This window comes from Pelodiscus sinensis, chromosome 6 (assembly GCF_049634645.1).
Source record: "Pelodiscus sinensis isolate JC-2024 chromosome 6, ASM4963464v1, whole genome shotgun sequence".
Lineage (NCBI taxonomy): Eukaryota > Metazoa > Chordata > Testudines > Trionychidae > Pelodiscus > Pelodiscus sinensis.
Window position 1 is genome coordinate 80,341,118 of NC_134716.1, and position 23,342 is coordinate 80,364,459.

Here is a 23,342-nt window from a genome sequence, read left to right on the forward strand (position 1 = left end):
AGGAATAAGCCTTTTTGCTCAAGAGCTTTTGCGCAAAAAGGCGTGTGTGGACAGGCAACAGAGGTTTCTTGCGCAAAAACAGCCTATTGGAAAAAGCACAGGTGCTCTGATGGCCATTCTGTTAATGGCAATCAGAGCTTTCTTGCTCAAGAGCGTCCATGCAGTGTGGATGCTCTCCTGCACAAGAACTTTTTGCGGAAGATCTCTTCCACAAAAAGGTTCTTGCGCAAGAAGCCTGCAGTGTAGACATAACCTGGGAGTCACATACACCAGAAATCATGTCAGTATTAAAATGCAAGGTAACTTACTCTTCTAAAATATGGAAGTTCTTTGTGGTGGTGCCCTAGAAAGAGAGGCCACCTTATGAATCAAATCAGAATTAGCACTAGTTGTCTCATTTAAGGAGCAAGGACTAGCTTGCATACTGCAACCCCCAGTAAATACTGACTTGAGGTGAATTAAGGTTTTATTCAGACCGGGAAAATGCATTCTAACCTATGTTCCCTCATTCTAACCTATGTCTCAGTCCTTTTTATGTATCAGAGGGGTAGCCGTGTTAGTCTAAATTTGCAAAAGCGGCAAAAAGTCCTGTGGCACCTTATAGACTAACCGAAGTGTTGGAGCATAAGCTTTCGTGGGCAAAGACCCACTTCGTCAGATGCATGTAGTGGAAATTTCCAGAGGCGGGTATAAATACGCAGGCCAGAATTAGGCTAGAGATGACGAGGTGGATCTAATCAGGGAGGATGAGGCCCACTTCTAGTAGTTGATCTGGAGGTGTGAATACCAAGAGAGGAGAAGCTGCTTTTGTAGTTAGCGAGCCATTCACAGTCTTTGTTTAATCCTGAGTTGCAGGCAAGAGTAGGATTTAGCCATTGATTTTTTTTTTTTAAATATTGGAGAGTTTAAAATAACACAATTACCATCTTGCTTCACATACACAATTTAAAAATACATATTTTTAGTGAAGACCTATTCAGATAACAAGCTTGGCTAACTGTTGTTGCCTTTTTTTTCAAATATTATAGGGGTGGAGAACATCAAAATCCAATGTCCTGGTTATTTTTCAATTGTAGTGACATTAATCAATATCTGCCTTGTTTATTATAGGCACAGTTTTATAACAAAACCTTTTGTTACATGCAGCAAGTGTTCTTGGAGCACAGGTCTATCAATGGCCATTAGCCCAGAGGGTCAGAGACACAAAATCCCATGGCCTTAGTGTCCCTGAGCCTCTTATTGCTAGAAGCTGGGACTGGACTTCAGTGGATGAATCAATCAATAACTAACCTGCATCTAAAGAATCTGGCCTGGGCCATTGTTAGAAGACAGGATGCTGGTCTAGACTGATCATTAATCTGAACAAGTATGATGGCCATTGCTATGTTCTGTACAGTACACATGATTTGGCACCTTTCCTAATATATTAGCTGATCATGATACAGCCTAAGATGGAATTGACTATTTTTCATGTTTCTAAAAGTAGTAACACTGTCAACTATATCACTTAAAATTTGCTAGTTAACAGATTTTTAAATATAACCTATTTACTTAGGACATGTCTATACTTAAAACTTAAGAGTTAATGTAACTACAGTTCTCAGGAGTGTGAAAAACCCCCCCACAATCCTGAGTGTGGATGCCATACTGACCGACTATAAACATGACTAGATCATTAGAATTATTTTTCAATAAAGCTAGCTACCATCATTCAGGCTGGTAGAGTTACCACCCTGTCTCTTCTGTATGTATCTTTTCTGTATTATGGCCCTTCTGTATGTGTCTACACTAGAGGGTTATAGAAGGATACTCATGCCATTGAAGCTATGCTACTGTAACCCATGTAGTGTAGACAAGTTTCTAGTGTAGGCAAGGACTTTACAGGCTTGTGCTTCCTACCTGGCAACCTTACTACTTCTTGACTGGCCACCAGATGCTTAATTTTCCTGCACAGCCACAAATACGGCCACTCGCAGCTCCTGTTGGCCATGGATCACCATTCCTGGCCAATGGGAGATGCAAGAAGTGATGTCCAAGTCTGTATTAAGTTTTTCCTTGTTATTGTTAATATTAAGTTCAGATAGGATGTTTTTATATCCATAATTTGCCCTGAGTAAGTAACATTAAAAAAGGGAAGAAATAGCAAAAGTGACAGATTAATTTCTATGATATTCACAGTTGAAATATTCTGATTTTCATACTTTTTGTGCCAGGTGTCAGACTTTTACAACATAATGCTTTATTGATGCAAGGAATCTACTAGCGCAAGGAATAAAATGACAAATCTCATGATCACATTAATTCCTTTGTGGCAGATTTTTTATAAAAAAGGCAACAGGTTCCTAGTAGCTATTGAGGATATCCAGAGGTACATAAAGTATACTTGTAATATCACTTTGCCACTGTGCCAAATTAAGTATGAGATACAGGAGGTTTTGGCTCTGCCACATTACCTTTATAAGTATAACCATGTAGCTTGTGATAGAGATGTGAATGGTTAACTGGTTAACCAGTAGGGGCTGGAGCAGCTCCTCACCTGCCATGGGCAGGGAGCTGCTCCAGTCCTGCGGGGCCCACCACAGACAGAGGCTGCTCTGGGCTGAGGCTGCTCCGAATGGCCAGGCAGAGCAGCCCCTGTCTAGAGTGGAGGCTTGCTCCAGCCTAGCTACAGTGGGCAGGGGGCTGCTCTAGGGTAACTGGTTAAAGATGTTACATCCTTACTTGTGGTTGTATAACTAGTTATAACCTTCAGTTAAACCATATTGTTCAATTGTGACAGGTGACTATACAGCAAAAGGAAAATAACCTTCCTTTCTTTTGCCTTATATCTGTCTGTCTGCAACTAGATTATCAGGAAGTTTCCATGAGAAAGTGGAACCTTCTGACCCTAGCCTTTGAACTTCAGGAAACAACCAAAGTTAAAGCTACTTTACATTTCTTTTTTTGTTATCTGTTTTAGCAATATAGATAGTTTGCCTAGTCGCTGTGAAATGTACCACAGTTATAATTTGGGATATCCCTTTTTGAATTCTTAAGTCTGTCTTTGCAAGTAGGCTAAGATCCTGTCTTTCAAATGTTATCTTGTGATAACAAGAGATGATAAAATATAATTTTAAGATAAGGAAATTAAGACACTATAGTCTTGTATTTTCTCAATGAATCCTTTCCAAAAAGGCTGATGCCAGAATATTTGGCATACATTTACTGATTTTTCAATCAGGGTGCAGAGTTCAGACCTCTAGAAAGCTAGGAGACTTTGATGTTCAGACTTTCATGGATTGCTTTATACTAAGTGGCTATGGCTAGACTGGCATGATTTTCCGCAAATGCTTTTAACGGAAAAGTTAAAAGCATTTGTGGAAAAGAGCGTCTAGATTGGCATGGACGCTTTTCCGCAGAAGCACTTGTTGCGGAAAAGTGTCCGTGCCAATCTAGACGCGCTTTTGCGCAAAAAATCGCTGATCGCCATTTTCGCGATCGAGGCTTTTTAGCACAAAACAAATCTGAGCTGTCTACACTGGCCCTTTTGCACAAAAGCTTTGTGCAAAACGATTTTTGCCCAAACGGGAGCAGCATAGTATTTCCGCAAGAAGCACTGATTTCAGACAGTAAGAAGTCAGTGTTCTTGCAGAAATTCAAGCAACCAGTGTAGACAGCTGGCAAGTTTTTCCGCAAAAGCAGCTGATTTTGCAGAAAAACTTGCCAGTCTAGACACAGCCAGTTAGTTTTCTTCCTAATCCCATGATTTGAAGATGAAGGAATTTGTTATTTCCAGATGCTTTGTTTTAGGTTAAGCTTACGTATATCTTTTTCAGCTTTTTTTTCCCTACTACCTAACAAGTTGGTCCTGCAACATACTTGGAATTATTATGGTTTATTTCCTGGTAATACCTTCAGGTGGTGACTAATTGACCAGAATGCCTTATTGTTTCAGTTTTGGAATCTTCATCGATATTTCTTATCACATATGTTTCCTTCTTTGACAGGATTACTGGCCTAGCAGATCAGGGGAAGCAGTAAATGTGATATATCTTGCTTTTGGTAAGGTATTTGACATAGTTCCATATGACAATTTTATAACAAAGTAGGGAGACTTGGTCTTGCTTAAAATACTACAAGCTGGGTGCAAAACGGACTGAAAGATAGGACGCAAAGAGTAGTTATTGATTGTTTACTGTCGAACTGTAAAGATGTATCTGATGAAGTTCAGCAGGGGACCATCTTGAGTCCAGCACTATTTAACATTTTTATTAATGACTGATAATGGAATGAACAATATACTTATACAATTTGTGGATGACACCAGACTAGGACAGTTTGCAAGCACGTTGGAGAACAGGATTAGTATTCAAAATTATATTGATAAATTGGAGAATTGATCAGAAATCAACAAGATAAAATTCAGTAAAGACAAGCACAAAATACTACATAGAGGAAGGAAAAGTCAAATCTTCAACTACAAAATGGGGACTGACTAGCAAGATGATATTGCTTTTGAAAAGGTGTTGGGGGTTTATAGTGGATCGCAAATTGAATATGAACCTGTTATACAGTGCAGTTGCTAAAAAGGGTAATACAACTCTGGGATGCTTTATCAGGAGTGTCACATATAAAACCCTGGAAGGTTTATTTTTCAGTTTTATTGAGCCCTGGTGAGGCCTCAGTTGGCATGCTATGTCTAATTCAGGGCACCACACTTTGAGAAAGATGTGGATGAACTGGAGAAAATTCAGAGAAGAGCAAGAAAAATTATTAAAGGATTAGAAACCCAGACCTTAAGAGCAAAGGTTAAATTGGGCATGTTGAGTCTTGAGAAAAGAAGACTATGTGAGGATCTGATAACTGTCTTGAAATATGTTAAGGACTGTTATAAAGATGACAGTGATCAATTTTTCTCTGTGTCCTGTTAAGATAGGACAAGAGGTAATGGGCTTACTCTGCAATCAGGAAGAGTTAAAAGCATTTTCGGAAAAGCGCGTCTAGATTGGCAGGATGCTTTTCCGCAAAAGCACTTTTTGCGGAAAAGCGTCCGTGGCCAATTAGACATGCTTTTCCGCAAAAAAGCCCCGATTGCCATTTTCGCGATCGGGGCTTTTTTGCGGAAAACAGTACTATGCTGTCTACACTGGCCCTTTTGCGCAAAAGTCTTTTGGAAAAAGACTTTTGCCCGAACGGGAGCAGCATAGTATTTCTGGAAAAGCACTGATGATTTTACATGAGATCATCAGTGCTTTTCCGGAAAATTCAAGCGGCCAGTGTAGACAGCTGGCAAGTTTTTCCGGAAAAGCTGCTGATTTTCCGGAAAAACTTGCCAGTCTAGACACAGCCTAAGGCTATTCAAATGCTGGAATAGGCTTCAAGGGGAGGTTTTGGAGGTATTTAAGAACAAGTTGGACAAACAACTGTCAGAAATGGTCTAGAGACCAAGGGCAGCCTGCGAATTGGACACAGTTCTGCAGGGTTAGTCCCCAGCGGGCCACCTGACACTTTATTTACCTGAGTATCTCCAGGTATGATTGCTCGCAGCTTCTATTGGTTGTAGTTAGCCATTCCCAGTTAGTGGGAGTTGCGAGAAGTGGTGGCCTAGCCAAGTGCGACTTCCTGCAGTTCCCATTGGCTGGGAATGGTGAACTCTGGCTAATGGGAGCAGTGAGAGGCTGTGAATAAAGCATCTGGTGGCCCACCAGGGTTTAACCTTGGCAACCGCAGCAAGCCCAGGGTCCACTTATTGCTCACCTGTAATCTAGGCCACAGCATAGAAGAGAGACTCTCAAAGTCCTTTCCAGTCTTAGCCCTGGTATACACTAGGGAGTTATTTTGAAATAACAAGTGGAGTGTCCATATTACCAAGTCTGTTATTTTGAAATAAGAGGTTGATTACTTCAAAACAATGACTCCTGCTTTCCACAAGGAATAACACTTATTTCAAAATAATTATTTTGAAATAGTGGTAGTGTGGATACTCCACTGCTATTTCGAAATAACTACTCCCCAGAATCATTCAAAGACTAATTTTTAAGTTTTCCCTGTAAGTGTGGACACGCTATTTCAAAATAAGTTATTGCAGGACTTATTATTTCAAAATAAGTTAGTGTAGCAAAATTGCAGCATTGAGGATATCTAGAAAAATAATCTAAAATTCACAGAAAAGATATATCAGCAAACCTCTGACACTGTTGATCAATGTATGGTGGTTGCTATGTTATCAAGCTGAATGACACCAAAAGACTTTGAGACACTATGCCTGTCATAACTGAGACTAAATCTGAGAAAAACCTGGCCTATATAAAAATTTGCTGCACAATGTTTTAGGTTGGAGAGAAGCTGTGCTAGTCACCTTGCTTTACCACAGCCTAGGTATTTACTATCATCCTGTTTGGTAGTCCATTCATTACACTTGTCTGTCAAGTAAAGACATTCCTTGTAAAAATCACATTTGGTTCGGGAACTTCTGAGGCAAAGTTTGTCCCATTGTTCTATTCTCAGACACCAATCCAGAACATTAATCTACTTGTTTATCTGTCTGTTAATTTTATATACCTAGATTATATCCATTTTAATCTCCTTTTTCTTCATTCTGTAGTTGTAGTCATTACTCCCTTAACCCCCCTTGTTGTGGTATAGCACTGTATTACACCTTTTCTGATTTCTTCACTGTCTTTCCGCTGAGCATCAATTTTTGTTGATCCCTCTGTTGTGGCTAATGCAGAAAACAGTATTATTTTTCTTTTTATCTCTGAGGCAAATACATTTATTTTTGGTTGAATTTATAATGTTGTTAACTTTCCTAAAGACTTCCTGACAGAAGAGCAATAAGGAATGTGAAAAAATTTAGAGATAATAAGAACCAATTGGATTAGTATGTGCTTTTTCTCATTTTTCACTTCTGTTCAAGGACCCTGTTCCTCTAAATTGGTCCTAGACCAGTGGTTCCAAACCTTTTTATGCCCAAGACCACTTTCAGAATTTAAGGGCAACCCAAGCTCCAAGACCCCATGCACCCCCTTCTGCACCCCGAGGCCCTTCCGAGAGTCAGCACTCCCTTCTGTACCCCTGAGACTGCTCCTAGAGACAGTAGTTCCTATTATACCCCTGACAGCCTTCCCAAAGCAAGCACCTTCTCCTACACTCCTGACCCCCCCATCAGAGCTCGTGCAGGGGTGCAGAAGGAGATGCTGGCTCTGGGAGTCTGTGGTGTGTGCTCCTACAGAGTGGCACTTACAACCGGCGGCTACAGGTTGCTGGTGCAACAAGGCCGAGGCAGGCTCCACGCCTTCTCTGGCCCCATGTTAAAGTCCTGCATGGATACAAATGTCTATATGCGGGTAGATATCAGTATCTGCTGACACACAGGGCTTTACTCCTGGAGATGCTGCAACCAAAAGAGAAGAGCATGTGCCACTGCTCCCAGGAGCCAACACCACAAGATGACATCTCCTCCTAGTCTTGTGGCTGTATCACTCCCAGCCCTACTAGCAGCGGGGCTATACGATCCCGGACAGCTGATGTGACTGGGAGTGGGGCAGCTACATGGCTGGGAAGAGCTTCCAGCTTTGCGGGGGGGAGGGGGTGTGTGTGGAGCTGGCTTTTGAGGATGGCGGCACTGCATTCCTCTCCTTTGACCACAGCGTCTCATAGAAGCAGAGTCCTGTGGAGCAGTGGATACTGATTTCTAGCTGCAGGAGAACTTTTGTATCTGTGCAGGGCTCTACATGCTGCTCCCAGAAGGGGCCAACAAGCCCTGGTGGCCTCGGAGGTGGAGGTTGAGGGGGTACATGGCTCCACATTCCGCCCCTCTCTGCTAGTACAGCCTCAGTCAGCTCCAGTTTGCCAGTTTCCCATTGTTGGCTAATGGGAGTTAGGGGGGGGGGGCAGTGCTTGCAGTCAGGAGCAGTTCGCTGAGGCTCCACTCCCCGTCTCCCCCAACACACACATAGGGCTACACTGGCTACTCCCAGGAACATGCAAGTGCATGGGGCCAGAGCAGGCAAGGAGCCTGCTGAATGCCGTTCAGGATCAACCAATTGATCCCAATTGACCGGATGATTACCACAATCTTAGACTTTTCTACCTGTGGGACTCTGCAGTCATTCACTAAATATGATACTACCCTGAGTTTCCCACAGCTGAGTCTTCTTTAGACCTAGTATCAGGGATTTTTTATATGTTCTTCCCTTGAAACCTGAATATGGTTTTCATGTAGACAATGTGTTTTTGCATATTGATAATTTAAACCACGATGTAATACCTGCATTTCATCTCAGAGAGTTTGTTGAATTATTATAAGCTCCTTATTCTAATTTGCAGAGGAGTCTTGTATGAGATTTACATTTTTTGTAGGTATTAAAGTACTATGTTGTATTAGAGATGTTAGCGTGTAGTCTTTTACATGATTAACCGATAAGACCAGGCTTATTGGTTAATCTTAACTGTTTCATGCACACACACACACCCTTTGCTGCCTCTGATACCTGTGGGAAGCTGGCTTAAAGCTCCTGGAGCCACCTGCCTTCATCTCTCCCCAGCTGCCTCCCACAGAGGCAGCAGTGCATGAGGGGGCAGACGGGACGGGGGGCAGGCTTTTAAGCTGGCTTGCCATGCATGCCGGCTCCCATGGAGCAGCCTCTCCCCTCCCCCTGCTGCTTCCTACAGAGGCAGCAGCATGGGGGGCATGTGGGAGCTGGTGCTTGGGGGAAGCTGGCTCCCCGCAAGTATCAGCACGCACCTGCGCTCCCTGTGTGTAAACCTGTAACTGCTAAAAATTTCAGTGGTTTCACGTTTACACAAATACACAAATTTTAACATCCTTACAGTGTATGTTAGATACTTTTGTACAATATTTGCTGAAGCTTTGGGTATATGGTAGTATTATGATTCTGATGTATCGTCAATAAACTTTTGGTTGTTGTGCTTTCCTGTTTTTCTCTGTAATGGGAGAAGGAATATTCTCATATCAATCCTTTTGTATTCAAATTGTGGATTAATCCAACAGAGATTATCCTTTTTTTAAACAAAAAACAATGAAGTAAAAAAGCTTCTGTGTCTCTGAAGGACCAGTGCAGAAATATTTTAAAGATGTTTTTAGGTGTAAAGTTATCCTGATTATTTTTATCAGAAGTTCATTTCTTTCCCTTTTGGGGAATGGCCTTATTTCGTTAAAACATACAGGGAAAATCAAGTCTATAGTTTTGTGCATAATATAGGAGATAGAGTATTCAGTCTCCTCGGCTGTGTCTATACTGGGCCACTTATTCTGGAAAATCAGCCGCTTTTCCAGAATAAGCTGCGAGCTGTCTACACTGACCCTTGAATTTCCGGAAAAGCAACGATGCTCTACTGTACATAATCAGCCGCTATTCCGGAAAAACTATTCTGCTCCCGCTTGGGCATAAGTCCTTATTCCGGAGCACTGTTCCGGAAAAGGGCCAGTGTAGACAGCCCAGTAGTCTTTTCCGGAAAAAAGCCCCGATCGCGAAAATGGTGATCAGGGCTCTTTTCCGGAAAAGCGCGTCTACATTGGCCACAGACGCTTTTCCGGAAAAAGGGCTTTTCCGGAAAAGCAGCCTGCCAATGTAGACGCTCCTTTTCCGGAAAAACTGAAAACGGAATAGTACAGGCAGTCCCCGGGTTACATGGATCCGACTTACATTGGATCCCTACTTACAAACGGGGTGAGGCAACCCCGCAGTAGCTGCTTCCCCCCAGCAGACCAGAGAGACGCGAAGCTAGCGCCCCTCCCCAATAGACCAGGGAGACGCGGAGCGGCTTTTCTCAGCAGACACTTCAGCTTGAGAATAAAGGACTGAGGGAAGTGAGGTGCGGGAGAATAAAACTGAGTTCTGGAGAAATGTTTGGCTAGAGTTTCCCCTACAATATGTACTAGTTCCGACTTACATACAAATTCAACTTAAGAACAAACCTACAGTCCCTATCTTGTACGTAACCCGGGGACTGCCTGTATTCAGTTTTAAGCATTTCCGGAAATTCATGCCAGTGTAGACACAGCCCTCTACTACGAGCAAAGTATGAATGAAGGAAAATCTGTAATTTGGAATTCCTTTCTTGTATTTTATATTTCACAGTTTCGTATTTTACATTTCACATTTTCTTATTTTATAGACTATTAATTACTGTAGCAAGCTCTTAGTGCCTTTCCAGGTTCTGACTATTAGCTGACCAAATGGCAACATGAACTGTTCTGAGCAGTAGCAGACTTTGTCTCTCATTTGTATCTTCTTTTTAGTAACATCATATTTTTAATATAAATCTTTTAAAAAGTGACAGCATTTAGTTCAAATTCTCAGATTGCATGCAGAATGAAAAAGTCATTTTTTCAGTTTGAGAAATATATTCTATTTGTCTATTCAGCGTACTAGACAAACTCCCTTCCCTTTCTTGGGAGGAGACATTTTAGATACAAGTTTTGTGCAGAGCAGTTTTTACAGGAGAGATGTAAAAAAAGAAACATATACCGGAAAGATCTTAAACTGCTGCATTGTGAGGAAAAAAGAAGGGTTATGCAGAGGAATGATTTGTTTGGGAAAAGGTAGTGGAAGAGAAAGCCTTTTATTAGTAGATCACTGATGCAAATTCAGTTATATGTTATTAGGGCCTGAACTTTGCCATTTCATGCTTGTTCAGTGAACTATGTGAGACAGTGTTCTCAGCCCTAGTTTTAGTGCAGAGGTATTTGCAAAACCTGTCCCAATTACGCAATGAGCTCTGCATAGAGCTTCATTGATTTCAGTGGTGATCTGCATGACTGGAGGTATACTTTTGTGGAGCTCATTCCAGAGCTATGACCATAACTGACACCTTTAATGTCAATCTCAGTAGAAATACAAGGGACTCAGTGAATTTTAAGATTAATTCACACTTTCCCCTAAGGAGATGGTAACCTCCACAACAGAACTGGGGGTGCATTAATTATTGATTAAGCGAAGGATGCTTTTACTGCTGCAGTCTGTGATTTACACGTTCTGTAAGTAAACAAAGGATATTGGCCAAGGGTGCTAACAGTTTGATACCTTCCACAAGTAAAAATTTGCTTTAAAAAAATTCAGTGTTGCTTATAATTTATGGATATGTTGTATTTTTTTACTGTAGCCTTGGCTTGGTATGGGTAAATATGGAGCAGCAGTAACTGAAATGCTATGAGCTAACTGGGCATCTGTCCAAAATATCATTAAAATATTGACATAGACTAATTTGTTTTTTTAATAATATTTTGTTAAGTGCTATTTAAACAGCTCTGCTATGATTGACCCACATACTCTAGTTTAAAAATTAAGAATTGAGATAATAGTAGATCTGACACTTTTAGTACATGATATTTGCTGCAATGAAGCATACATAGTTTATTTCAGTATGTTAATTTCTGAGACTATTTGTAATAAAAGAGCAACAAACCAAAACAGAGCAAAGAACATTCAGATTTTCTATACTGAATACCTTTTGTTCATTCATTTTCCAGGTTAGCACTGTATGTATATGAATATCTGCTCCATGTAGGAGCACAGAAATCTGCCCAGACATTTTTATCAGAGGTACGTTTCCAATTGTTTTCTTCTCTTTCCAATTTTAATAATGTGTACAAATAGAATAACTGTATGTGTTTTAAAAAATAAAAAAACCCTGTGGTTTTCATCTTATACTGATAAACTTGGATTTTTAAGTCTGTGCTAACCAGATGGTCATAGTTCTTTGGCACAAGGTACTCCCAGCTTCATCCAACAATTCACTGATGAGATTTGTACCCCTTACCTCCCTGTCTTCCGCCACATAAAGATCCCACTTGTTTCCTGTAACAGATATGGCAGTAAGGGAATTCATTATTGTATTAGTACTTATTTGGGATGACCTGAATAACTTACTCATGGTTTCACCATCATTGGAGAATGCAGCCATTCCAAACACATGGCAATGAAATGTTTCCTACTACACCACCATATATTTCCAGACTCTGTCTCTGTTGTATATACACCACAGATAATGTTGACCAAGACTGGTTTCAGTACATATCCTTAAGATAAGCTATTAACAACTTCTCTTAATTTGAAGAAGCAATTATATATTATAACTACTTGTATCCTATTGCTTAACTAATTTTTAACTCCTGATGGTACTTTTGTTTTTATCCCATGGTTATAAATTGTGTTTTTAGAGTCTTCATTAAAGGACTCTGAAACTTTTTTGACAATTCAGGTAAATTAATTTTTTCAGCAACTTTTATCTATGATAGGAAAAAATGTCCTGTGTGTCAGAAATACTGAACTCCTTTTTAAAATCTCTCTTGAACAAGAAAAGAAGTTTGACAAGAGGGAAATAAAAAAGAGCTTGGAAAAATGGCATTGAATAAAGATCAGATAAGGTAATAACTTGGAAAATTTCCATATCTCAAAATCAGTTGTCCCAGGTAAAACAGATCCAAATGGTAATACATTTATTTTATTTATGATAACTTTGAACAGTACTGGATATTTGGCTTTCTGCTGGAAGACTAGAGAAGCAAATTTCTGGTAGAACTTTTTGTTGTTCTTCTAATGCTTATTCATGTGCATTTCAATCAGGCATGTGTGCACACACGTGTACAGTAGCCAGAAAATTTTTCCCCTAGCAGCAGGGTTGGTCTTGGTGCCTCCTTGAGTGGCGTTGAAATGGCTGCAAATACAGGCTGCTTCTGACCCATCGTCATCTGTTCCTCTCAATGCGAGTGATGGTAGCTAGAGCTTTCCCTTTCTTGTCTCTTGCTTTGCAAACTGATTAGTGCTTGTCTCATTCTTCTGAATATAGTTTTAAATTGTGTATTCTTCTTAGTTTAACAGTCTTAGTTAGCAGTTAGTTGTTGTAGAATAGGTGTTAGAGTGTTCCCCTCTGCACTGGGGATGTAAGCAACTAATCTACTAGTCGACTATCTGATAAGCAAAAGATTATCGGATAGTTGACACACGAGTTGACTAGTCACTTCCTCCCCACCCCTTACTGCCTCTAATACAAGAAGGCAGCAAGGGAAGACAAGAGGAGAGGTGCTGCTCTGGCTCCATGAAAGGGGGCAGGGGCGCAGTGGCGGCCAACTTCGAAATGTACAAGTGTCTCCGCTGGGGCTCTTGCACATTTCAAAGTTGGAACGCTGCGTGGAGCCTGGGGCCAGAGTGGAATCCCTTGCTGACCCCAAGCTCCATATGGGCACTTCTGCTTTGAAATGCACAAGAGCCCCCGGTGGTGATAAAAGATTATCGGATAGTCGACACACGAGTTGACTAGTCACTTCCTCCCCACCCCTTACTGTCTCTAATACAAGAAGGCAGCAAGGGGAGAGAAGAGGAGGCGTGCTGCGCTGGCTCCATGGAAGGGGGCAGGGGCGCAGCGACGGCCAACTTTGAAATGTACAAGAGTCTTGTACATTTCAAAGCTGGCACGCTGTGTGGAACCCTGGTGAACTCACCTATACCTTTGCTAAGTAACAGTTATTTGGCAATTGAGATTGCATGTTTTGGGGTCTTCACTTACTCTGCTTTACAGGTCACCTACCATACACACCTAGCTTGATTATGAGAGAGTAGCTATAGAGCTGGAAAGACCATGCTGGAAAGGCAGCGATTCTCCATTTGGACAGTACAACAGGGTTCCCCTTTGAACCACTGGCCACTGCCCTTTACTCTACCTTTCCTATAAGCTGGTGTTTCTAGTTGCAATAAACTCCACAAGGAGAGTTTCTGAGCTCAGAGCCCTAATGTCTGAGCCCCTGCATACAATTTTTTATAAGGAGAAAATGCAGCTCTACCCACATCCAGCATTTCTAACAAAGGTTGTCTCCAGTTTCCATGAGTCAGGACATTTTTCTGCCTCTTTTCTACCCAAAGCCACATTCTAGTGATAAGGAGCAAAGCCTCCATTCTCTTGATGTGCGTAGAGTGTTGTGCTTTTACGCTGACAGAACAAGTCCATTTAGAAAGTCACCTCAGCTTTTTGAGGCAATTGTGGATAGCATGAAGGGCCAGCCAATATCCTCTCAATGTATTTCTTCATGGATAGTATCCTGTATCCGTAAGTGTTATGGCCTTGTGGGGATACCACCACCTCTGCTTACAGCGCACTCTATCAGGGCCCAGGCTTCCTGCATTGCATTCTTTGCCCAATTTCCTACCCTGGAGGTCTGCGGGGCACCAGCATAGTCCTCGATACATACTTTTTTCTGCACACTATGTTATTACGAAGCAATCTAGAGACAATGCAGTCTTTGGGAGGGCAGTGCTACAATCAGTGAAGAACTTCAACCTCGCTTCTTAGATTTTGGATTTGGGAGTCACCTAATTGGAATACGCATGAACAATCACTCGAAGAAAAAAACGGTTACTCGCCTTTTAATTGTTGTTCTTCGAGATATGTTGTTCGTGTCCAACATTGTTACTCTGTCAGAGTAGTCGGCAAGAAGGAACTGAGGAGGGGTAGGTTTGGCAGGGCTCTATATTGGCTGTCATTTCAGCTTCACTTCAGGGGACACCAAGACACCAAGACCGACCCTACGGCTAGCTGCTAGGGGAGAAATTTTTTGGCTATTGTGCATGCGCATGCATACACGTCTGATTGGAATGGACATGAACAACACATCTCAAAGAACAACAGTTACAAAAGGTGAGTAACTGGTTTATTTTTAAAAAAAAGAGTGTTTTTAGCAGTTAAGTTCTCTCTCTAGTAAACTGGTGGAAAAATGGTGGAAAAGAGAAAATTAAAAAAAATAACAGGATAATTACTGTTTGCAAAAACAGTGTTTGTTTATAAGAAATACATTTTGCAAGATAAAAAGTTGCTTGTTTTGTTTCTATGGTAGATTTTCGAAGTGAGTGGATGAAAGGAATATTTTGGATGTGACATTTGAATTTTGGAAAAGCTGTCTATATCTTGTGTGGGGCTCCAACAGCAGTTTAAATGACCCAGAGACCCGGACCCTTTTTAATTGCCATACCATGGCACAACTGTTCCTTTCCCTGCCCCCATTGGCAGCCCTGATAAATACTAAGATTGAACTGGTGTGTGGTATCTGGTAAATACTGAAAGAGTCTGGGCTTCTTTTATCTTCTTTAATAATGTTGCACAAGAAGAAGTAAACATCACATTGATGGCATTGATAGAAGATACTATATTGTGGTAAATCACAATTATTACAAGATTTAAGTAAAATAAAGTGACATAGAAAGATTAGAGATCAAGGCTGAAAATAATAAAATATGATTCACCTTGTAAACTGTACACTAATATATTTGAAAGGGAAATAATCCAAAACACAGATAAATCAGTGGGGCAGAGAATCCTGACAAGCAGAAATGATGAAAGAGACAAGAAAATGATAGTGGATAGGAGATTAGATATCAATTTGCAATGAAATATGGCTGTCCAAATACTAATTCAGTTTTGGGGTACATATGATGAATCTCTGTATCACAAGATAGACTTTTTTCTATGTACATTTTGTTCAGCAGCATCTGAATCACTGCATTCAGTTCTGAACACCTTGCTATGAGAAATATAGTGACATAGTAGAGGACAATGAGGGTGTGTCTACAGTGCAGGGCTTAACTCCTAATTACGTATCTTATTATGAAATAGCTGATTTTGAAATAGGGAGCGTCTACACCCCACTTATTTTGAAATAGAGCACTCTTCCTCTGACTTCCCTTACTCCTCGTACAATGAGGGTTACAGGAGTTGGAGTAAAAAGTCCTCCAGCTTGACAGCATTTTGACACTATTGCGAAATAACTGCCTGCTGTGTAGAGGCAGTCTAAGTTATTTTGGAATAGGGCTAGTTATTTCAAAATAGTGTTGCCGTGTAGATGTACCCTGAGAGAAGAGCAACAAAAATGAAGTGAGCTGGACTGTTAATTTATAAGGGTATGTCTGCACTAGCTTGTTAATTCGAGCTAGGTAGGTAAATGAGGCGACCAGAGTTGCAAATGAAGCCCGGGATTTAATTACAGGCAGTCCCTGGGTTACATGGATCTGACTTACATCGGATCCCTACTTACAAACGGGGTGAGGCAACCCCATACTAGCTGCTTCCCCCCAGCATACCAGGGAGACGTGAAGCTAGCCCCCCCCCCCAGCAGACCAGGGAGACGCGGGGCGGCTTTTCTCAGCAGACACCTCAGCTTGAGAATAAAGGACTGAGGGAAGTGAGGTGTGAGAGAATAAAACTGAGCTCTGGAGAAATGTTTGGCTAGAGTTTCCCCTACAATATGTACCAGTTCCGACTTACATACAAATTCAACTTAAGAACAAACCTACAGTCCCTATCTTGTACGTAACCCAGGGACTGCCTGTAATTAACAAGCTAGTGTAGACATACCCTAAGGGAAGAGGAAGGCATAGATTCTCCACCATACTTTGTCCTTTTTGTTTTTATTCATAGGTGCAATGAGACTAAAAACCCTCCAGATCAGGCCAAATGAGGATTCTTATGCTGGAGAGAATTTGCAGGCTAAATAGGAGGCATTGCTTTCTTTTCTGGTTCCAACTTAGGAGGCATGGCAGGAGAAAAAGGCATGGCTAGTGCACTCATGTGTTTTAGCAGTTCCCATAAAATATAATAGTCCCTGTGGCTATTCAAAGTCAAAATAATTTAGAACAGTTGTGAGGCTGAGAATTTGTCCTTAAAAGAATGAAATGTCTATAACTTAGCTAAGGGTGACTAACTGTCTATAACTATTTAAAGAATGTATACAACAATGATTGTAAAGCTGTACAAGGAAGTGGAACTATAAGTATTAGGACAAAATTGAGAAAGGGAAATTTAAAAAGGATATCTGGATATTTGACATTGTAATCAGTAAGTCCTTAAAATAATGTCTTAAGGCATAGATGCAAACTCCCAGCCCAGGCACCAGTCCTGACTGGAGTGATTGTGCATTCCAGCCTGGCACTCTCAGCAGGCCGGGTGGGGAGCTTGTCTGTTACCAGCTTCATAGCCCCTCCCCTTCCCACCATCGCCTTGTGGGGGAAGAGGATGGGAACTGGGTGGATGCGCTAACTACACTCTGCTTGCTCATGACTCCTCCCGCCGTGGCAAGTGGGGTGTGTGTGTATGACCACTGATGCTGTGCAGTGCCAGGGCCCCACCAATGATCCTTAAAACATATGCTCGAGAGACAGGATGTCATGGAGGGAGAGGACATGGTGATGGGAAAGGACGGAACTTGGGCCTGGTAACAGACAGGCTCCCCTTCCCACTAACCTTCTCAGGAATCCATCGGAGCTGGCCCACATGCCAGGAGCTTGAGACTCCTGTCCTAAGGATTTTTTTTAAGCTCTCCCAGATTTTGTGATATGATGTTCTTTAAAGGATTTTTTTTTAAAAGAACTGAGATTCACAAGCCATTAAGTCCTAGAATCTCCTTAGGTTCTGTCACAATATGGTTGCTAGGTATTCGTTTTTCAACCGGAACTTCTGGTTGAAAAGTAACCCTGATGGCTCAGGTTGACACTGCCGACTGACCTGTTAAAATGCCAATCAGCGGCACAGTGGGGCCTGGGGCTAAGCAGGCTCCTTACCTACCCCAGCTCCATGTGGCTCCTGGAACCAGTCATCAGGTCCCTGTAGCCCAGTGTTTCCCAATTTTATTTGGCCACAGAACTCTTTTAAATGCAAAATAATTTTGCAGAACCCCTAATAACAGTCATATATGGAGCTGAAAAAGTAGACCACAAATAAGTAAGGATAATAATAAACAAATGCTAAACAAGGTCATTAGATCAACATTTAGTTTAATTGCACATATTTAAAAACAAAAATCACATTTAATGTGTACAGTTTTTTTTTTTAAAATAATAAAATATTACTGTAATGGAATTTTCTCACAGAACCCTTCTTTAATCTTTAATTCGAACTACCTACTCCATGCCGCGTGTAGCTGCGGGCACGGAGTTCGGACTAAGGGGGATTTAAAAATGGCGGCACCCGGGAACATGCAAATGAAGCCCGGGATATTTAAATCCCGGGCTTCGTTTGCAAATCTGCTTGCCCTAATTACCCTACCTAGCTCGAACTAACGAGCTCGTGTAGACATACCCTAAGGTGTTGAATATCAGTTACCTCTAACACTACAATGTTATTATCTGGTTAAACACTAGTGCAATTTGGACCTGGAGGGAAGACTGGAGGGAAGACTGCCACCTGCTATGTCATTAAGATTACTCTTGTAGCATCTTGAGTTTTTCTTAAAATTCTCTGACTCATGTGCACTGTATATAATTGTATTGGCATTTTAAATGTATAATTTTTAATTTCTCTCTTATTCCTGTACAGTTATACTTAGTAAAACATCTAGCAGAAGTGCAGAATGATAAAAATTGTAGTACCAATCAGAATGTTAAAAACATCATAAAACATGTCTAAAATAGGTTTTCTGCAAAATATATGACAAATGCTGAGTACATGGTGGTAAGATATGTTAAGTTATGTGGCCATCCCAAATTCCAGATGATACATACTTTTCCAACTGCTTGATCATGTATTTTCTTTTCTATCTTAGTAGCTTAGTTAACATATCTTGTTCAGACTGAATGGAAAAGCATAAAATACTTGATTTTTGTTCCTTTTAGATAAGATGGGAAAAAAACATCACATTGGGGGAGCCCCCAGGATTCTTGCACTCTTGGTGGTGGTAAGTATTAATAATTTTCTTTCCTTCCACTTAAAGAAGGTTAAGAGGGAGTCAAATGACTATGCTTAAAACTGCAAAGAAAAGAACAGTACAATACTAAATTTTCATCTTTTTTTTAAACTGACAAATTCTTTTTTATGGAACTTTTTGAGGTATGAAAGAAATGTAGATGAATTTTCACTAAGTTCTTCAAGAATAATTGCTGTAGAAAATAATTGAAGAAGCAATTAATAACAACTGAATCTCCTAAAAACCATACCCAAGAAACATAGCCATATTTTTTTTCTAAGAAAGTTCCAAGTTGAAGTCTTAGCCTGTGGTATTCTTCATTCCAGTTGTTTTTCCAAAGCCTTGTTTTGTGGAGATAAAGAGTGTATTACAAAGTTAATGGTGTTAGTACATTATATTAGAACTGGAAAAGGTTTTGATACTTTATTTACTATGATTCATGCAGTAAATTATACATTTAAAATAAGTTTTCATATGGGAAAAATATATTAAAATACAAGCAGAGATGATCAACTTTATCCTGTCATAAAATATACTATCCACATTACTCCTCGGGGTCCCAATTCATTATAGTACTTAAGCAAATACTTAACTTGAAGCATGTTCTTAAGTCTCATTGAAGTTAAAATATGACTCAAGTATGTTCTTAATTGCTTTGTTAAATAGGGCTGGACTTAAGCCAGTGTACAAGGTGACTGTACAAGTGTGTTATGGGTTGGCCTGATTAGGGTTCAGGAGATATATAAACAGTCTTGGAAACAAGTCAGAAATATGGATAAGTGGATGTGGACACTTCAGAGCCAGAGGAAGAGCTAAGGAGTACCCATATCATCCTATATAAGGGGCAGGGAACTGGGAGAAAAGTGAGGTTGAAGGAACCCAACTACTTCCAGAGTGGGAGAGGGAGTACCGCCAATGTTCATGAATGCAGGGGTGAAGGAAGGCCACAGAGAAAGGCTTTGAGGCTTTGTGGCCACTCCCATGTACAAGGAACAGGAAGCTGGAAAAGAACACAGGAGAGATATGAGATTTTATTAAGCACAGGGTGGGTGGACACTCTACTAGGGATAATGGGAATAAACCAGGAACCCTCCATTTGAAGGGAAATTGGAGACTGAAGAAGATTTGAGAGTGACAAAAGACAACAGAATGGGTTGCCAAAAGAGGTGTTTTGAATTATGATCTAGGACTTTAGATTATGTCTTTGAGATATGTATAATAATAAATTACTTTATGACAAGGCAGTCAAATCAAGAGAGTGGTATAGCATTTGAAGGGTCTCTGATGGGTGGAACTGATGCTGGCCATCTGTGGGGCACCTATATGTCACTACAAATTAGTTAAGGAGGGCCTGGCTTGTTGAACACACACAAAGTTTTCCACACCTTTAAGTTTTTTGCTGAATTGGAGCCTTTAACATCTACTGCTGATATCTACATGGTCAAATCAATAAGGAAGCTCATGTTCATTTGGAAGAATTCTATGATGTTGGCTTACAAAGTAAATATCTATTGTGTTGGCTTATATCAAATAATTATGTATAAGGACAGCATCTCTTGTGCAGGAAGCCCATTACCTCCGATAGGTATGCTACATGAGTGCCCTATACTTTTTCACATATGATCACCCTTATTATATCTATCTATCTGGGGGTATGTCTACACTACCACCCTAGTTCGAACTAGGGTGGTAATGTAGGCAACCGGAGTTGCAAATGAAGCCCAGGATTTGAATTTCCCGGGCTTCATTTGCATATAGCCGGGCGCCGCCATTTTTAAATGTCCGCTAGTGCGGACTCCATGCCCCGCGGCTACACGCGGCATGGACTAGGTAGTTCGGACTAGGCTTCCTATTCTGAACTACTGTTACTCCTCGTGAAATAGGAAGCCTAGTCCGAACTACCTAGTCCGTGCCGCGTGTAGCCGTGCGGCACGGAGTCCGCACTAGCGGACATTTAAAAATGGTGGCGCCCGGCTATATGCAAATGAAGCCCGGGAAATTCAAATCCCGGGCTTCATTTGCAACTCCGGTTGCCTACATTAGCACCCTAGTTCGAACTAGGGTGGTAGTGTAGACATACCCTGAGAGACTGCAATGATTAAATATCTCGACCTCTATCTGTAAACACTTTATTTTATTTAGTTAAAACAGCTGGCTAAATCCTGTTAAAAGAGTTCAGAGGCAGAGGAATATAAATTGTATTTTAACACTATTTTGAAATACTGCTACCTTTCAAAGTGTAAAAAGGCTCTGACAAGGACATCAATTTTTTCCCACTATTTATAAGCCAAGACCTATATCATGATATTCTTTTCCACTTCTGATATTTACCCATATACAGGAAACCTTTGCCATTTGCAGGTTTGCTGTCTGTGGGTTTGCATATTCAGGGTGTGCTGCCCCGTACCAGCCCAAACATATGATGCATGCTTTTTCAGTGTCCGCTAGTAAAGGAGCCTGACAGTTAAAAGGAAAATTGAAGTTGCAATGATGCAGTATCTGGAAATTTTAGATATTACATTTGTTTATTACATTATTACATGTAAATATTAATATATTGCAACATTTTATGTGAAAAATTGAATTGTTTTGTTTTGGGAACACCCTCCCCAGTATTTGTGGATTTTACCATTTGCTGTGATCTCAATAATGTATCCTCCATCAATGGCACAGGCTTTCTATATATGCTACTTTATTGTCTTTTGGTTAAGGCACAGTACAGTGACTTAGGTGATCTAGGTACTATTCCTGTTTTTTCCTGCACAGTTGTACTGTGTGATTTTGGACAAGTTTTAGCCTGTGCTGTGTAGTGTTTTGTGAAAGTTAATCTAGGCACATACAAAGATATGAGGTTAATTCAGAGTTCCAAGCTATTCTGACAGTTTGTGCACTAACTTCCAGCAGTGCTGATATTCTTGAATTAAACTATAGTGGCCTTAATGGGACACACGCCTCAGAGACTCAGAAGATTCTTACCTTACCTCGCAGATCATCCATCAGGCCTAATTCATTAATATATAGAGAGTTTTGAGATCTTTGGATGGAAGGTGATCTATAGATATAGTTATAAGGTCAATGTATTACAAATATTTCTTTGTGTTTTTATAACTAATTATTTTTAACTTGTAGTGTATTTTGGGATCTCTACTGTGCAGCTCCAGAAAGACGAGAAACATGTGAACATTCAAGTGAAGCTAAAGCCTTTCATGATTATGTAAGTTATATATCTATCTATCTTACTGTATTTAGTTTATTGTATGGCTGATTATTATATTCAAAGGAAAATGTCTGCGCAGTGGTGATTCAAAAAAAGAAGGAATATCTGACCTACAGCTTTCTGATCTCAAATATTCAGATTTGCTTTCCATAGATGCCTTAGAACAAGAATGTTGTTTGGAAATTTGCATCCTGAAAGGAAGTAAAATCCTCAGAATGTCCTTTGACTTTTTTAAAAAGCAGATCATGTTACAATATTTATACTAGGTATTATGAAGTGAGTTAAATACAAGGGGATGAATTATCTGACCCAGCAGAGCAAGACAATGGGAGGAATAAGGAGAAAAGGGAGCGGGGGAGGACTGTGTGTGACTTTTTTAGGCCCCTTTGTTCTGCTTCTGGCACAAGCCTGATGGCACATCTACATTGCCAGGAAGATCAATGCTGCAGCAGTCGATCTTCTGGCGTTTGATTTAGCAGGTCTAGTAGGGACACACTAAATCAAATGCTGAAGGTACCCCTATTGACACTGGTGTAGCTCACTGTCACGAGGAATAAGGGAAGTTGATAGGAGTGTTTCTCCCATCAACTGCCCTTAGTGAGGATGACATCCTAGCTCAGCTCAAGGTATGTCGACTCCAACTACGTTATTTATGTACCTGGAATTACATACCTTAAGCTGACCTTCCCCCATAGTGTAGACCTGCCCTCAGAGTTGGTCAAAGTTACCTTGCTTTTCTGTGGCCCAAAAGAGCAGTGCCGGAAGCTGGGGTATCTGGAATGCAGCACTTACATTCCTTTTTCTCCCGTCACCTCCCTTATGTGTGCGGGGGGAGGGAAGGGAAGAGGAGGGAGGCTGAGGAGAGGGAGTAGAGCTGCTGTTGCAGTTCTACTTCATCTGTGTTTATGATATCCTCAGAAGGCTGGCTAAGAGGGTGCTATGGCCCCTGTGTGCCTCCAGGTGATACAAAGAGGCTGTAAGTGGAGCCAAAAATCTGGCCAAGGTATTAGTCTTAAAGCATGAGTTTCTTTAGTCTTTTTTTCAGTTTGTCAGACCATTAATTTCAGTTAAATTTTTGTGTGAAATTATATTTTCTGACATAATTGTGAAGTAGACAGATTGTTTAATAAGCATGAATTTGGCAAAGTCTGGATGGATCAAAAGTTTGATCATGAGTTTAAGATCCTTTAATTTCTGTGTTACCCATTTGAATCCTGCATATTGTCCCAAATTGTTATCATTTGACGACTATTCAGTATCTTACAGTATTCGAACTAGAGATGATCTTGGTTCCATTTCTAGTTGGCAGGAGACTGTGTAGAAATTAGCACTAACTAGCATCTTCTAGAAAAAGACCAGGGACTATGTAGGCATTATCCTAATGTCACCCCTTTAAATTGTCCTTTCTGGTTATGGTTGTGGATAGTTAGCAGGACAGCATCAATAATTTTGCACAGC

The 23,342-nt window shown here is 40.7% G+C and overlaps 1 protein-coding gene across 3 annotated transcripts in view; it reads left to right on the forward strand.

The window, feature by feature from the left end:
• Positions 1 to 23,342, forward strand: part of SSBP2 (single stranded DNA binding protein 2) — a 315,521-nt gene that overhangs the window by 69,484 nt on the left and 222,695 nt on the right. For 2 of the 3 annotated variants that reach the window (XM_075932203.1, XM_075932205.1), the window contains exons 2-3: positions 18,597 to 18,658; positions 21,797 to 21,881. Coding sequence is in view for 1 of the 3 variants with exons in the window: in XM_006124333.4 (XP_006124395.1) it covers positions 11,474 to 11,546; positions 18,597 to 18,658; positions 21,797 to 21,881 (220 nt within the window). In the remaining 2 variants the exon portion in view is untranslated. Of the gene's footprint in view, positions 1 to 11,473; positions 11,547 to 18,596; positions 18,659 to 21,796; positions 21,882 to 23,342 lie in introns of all 3 variants that reach the window. The other variant, XM_006124333.4, reaches the window with a different exon arrangement.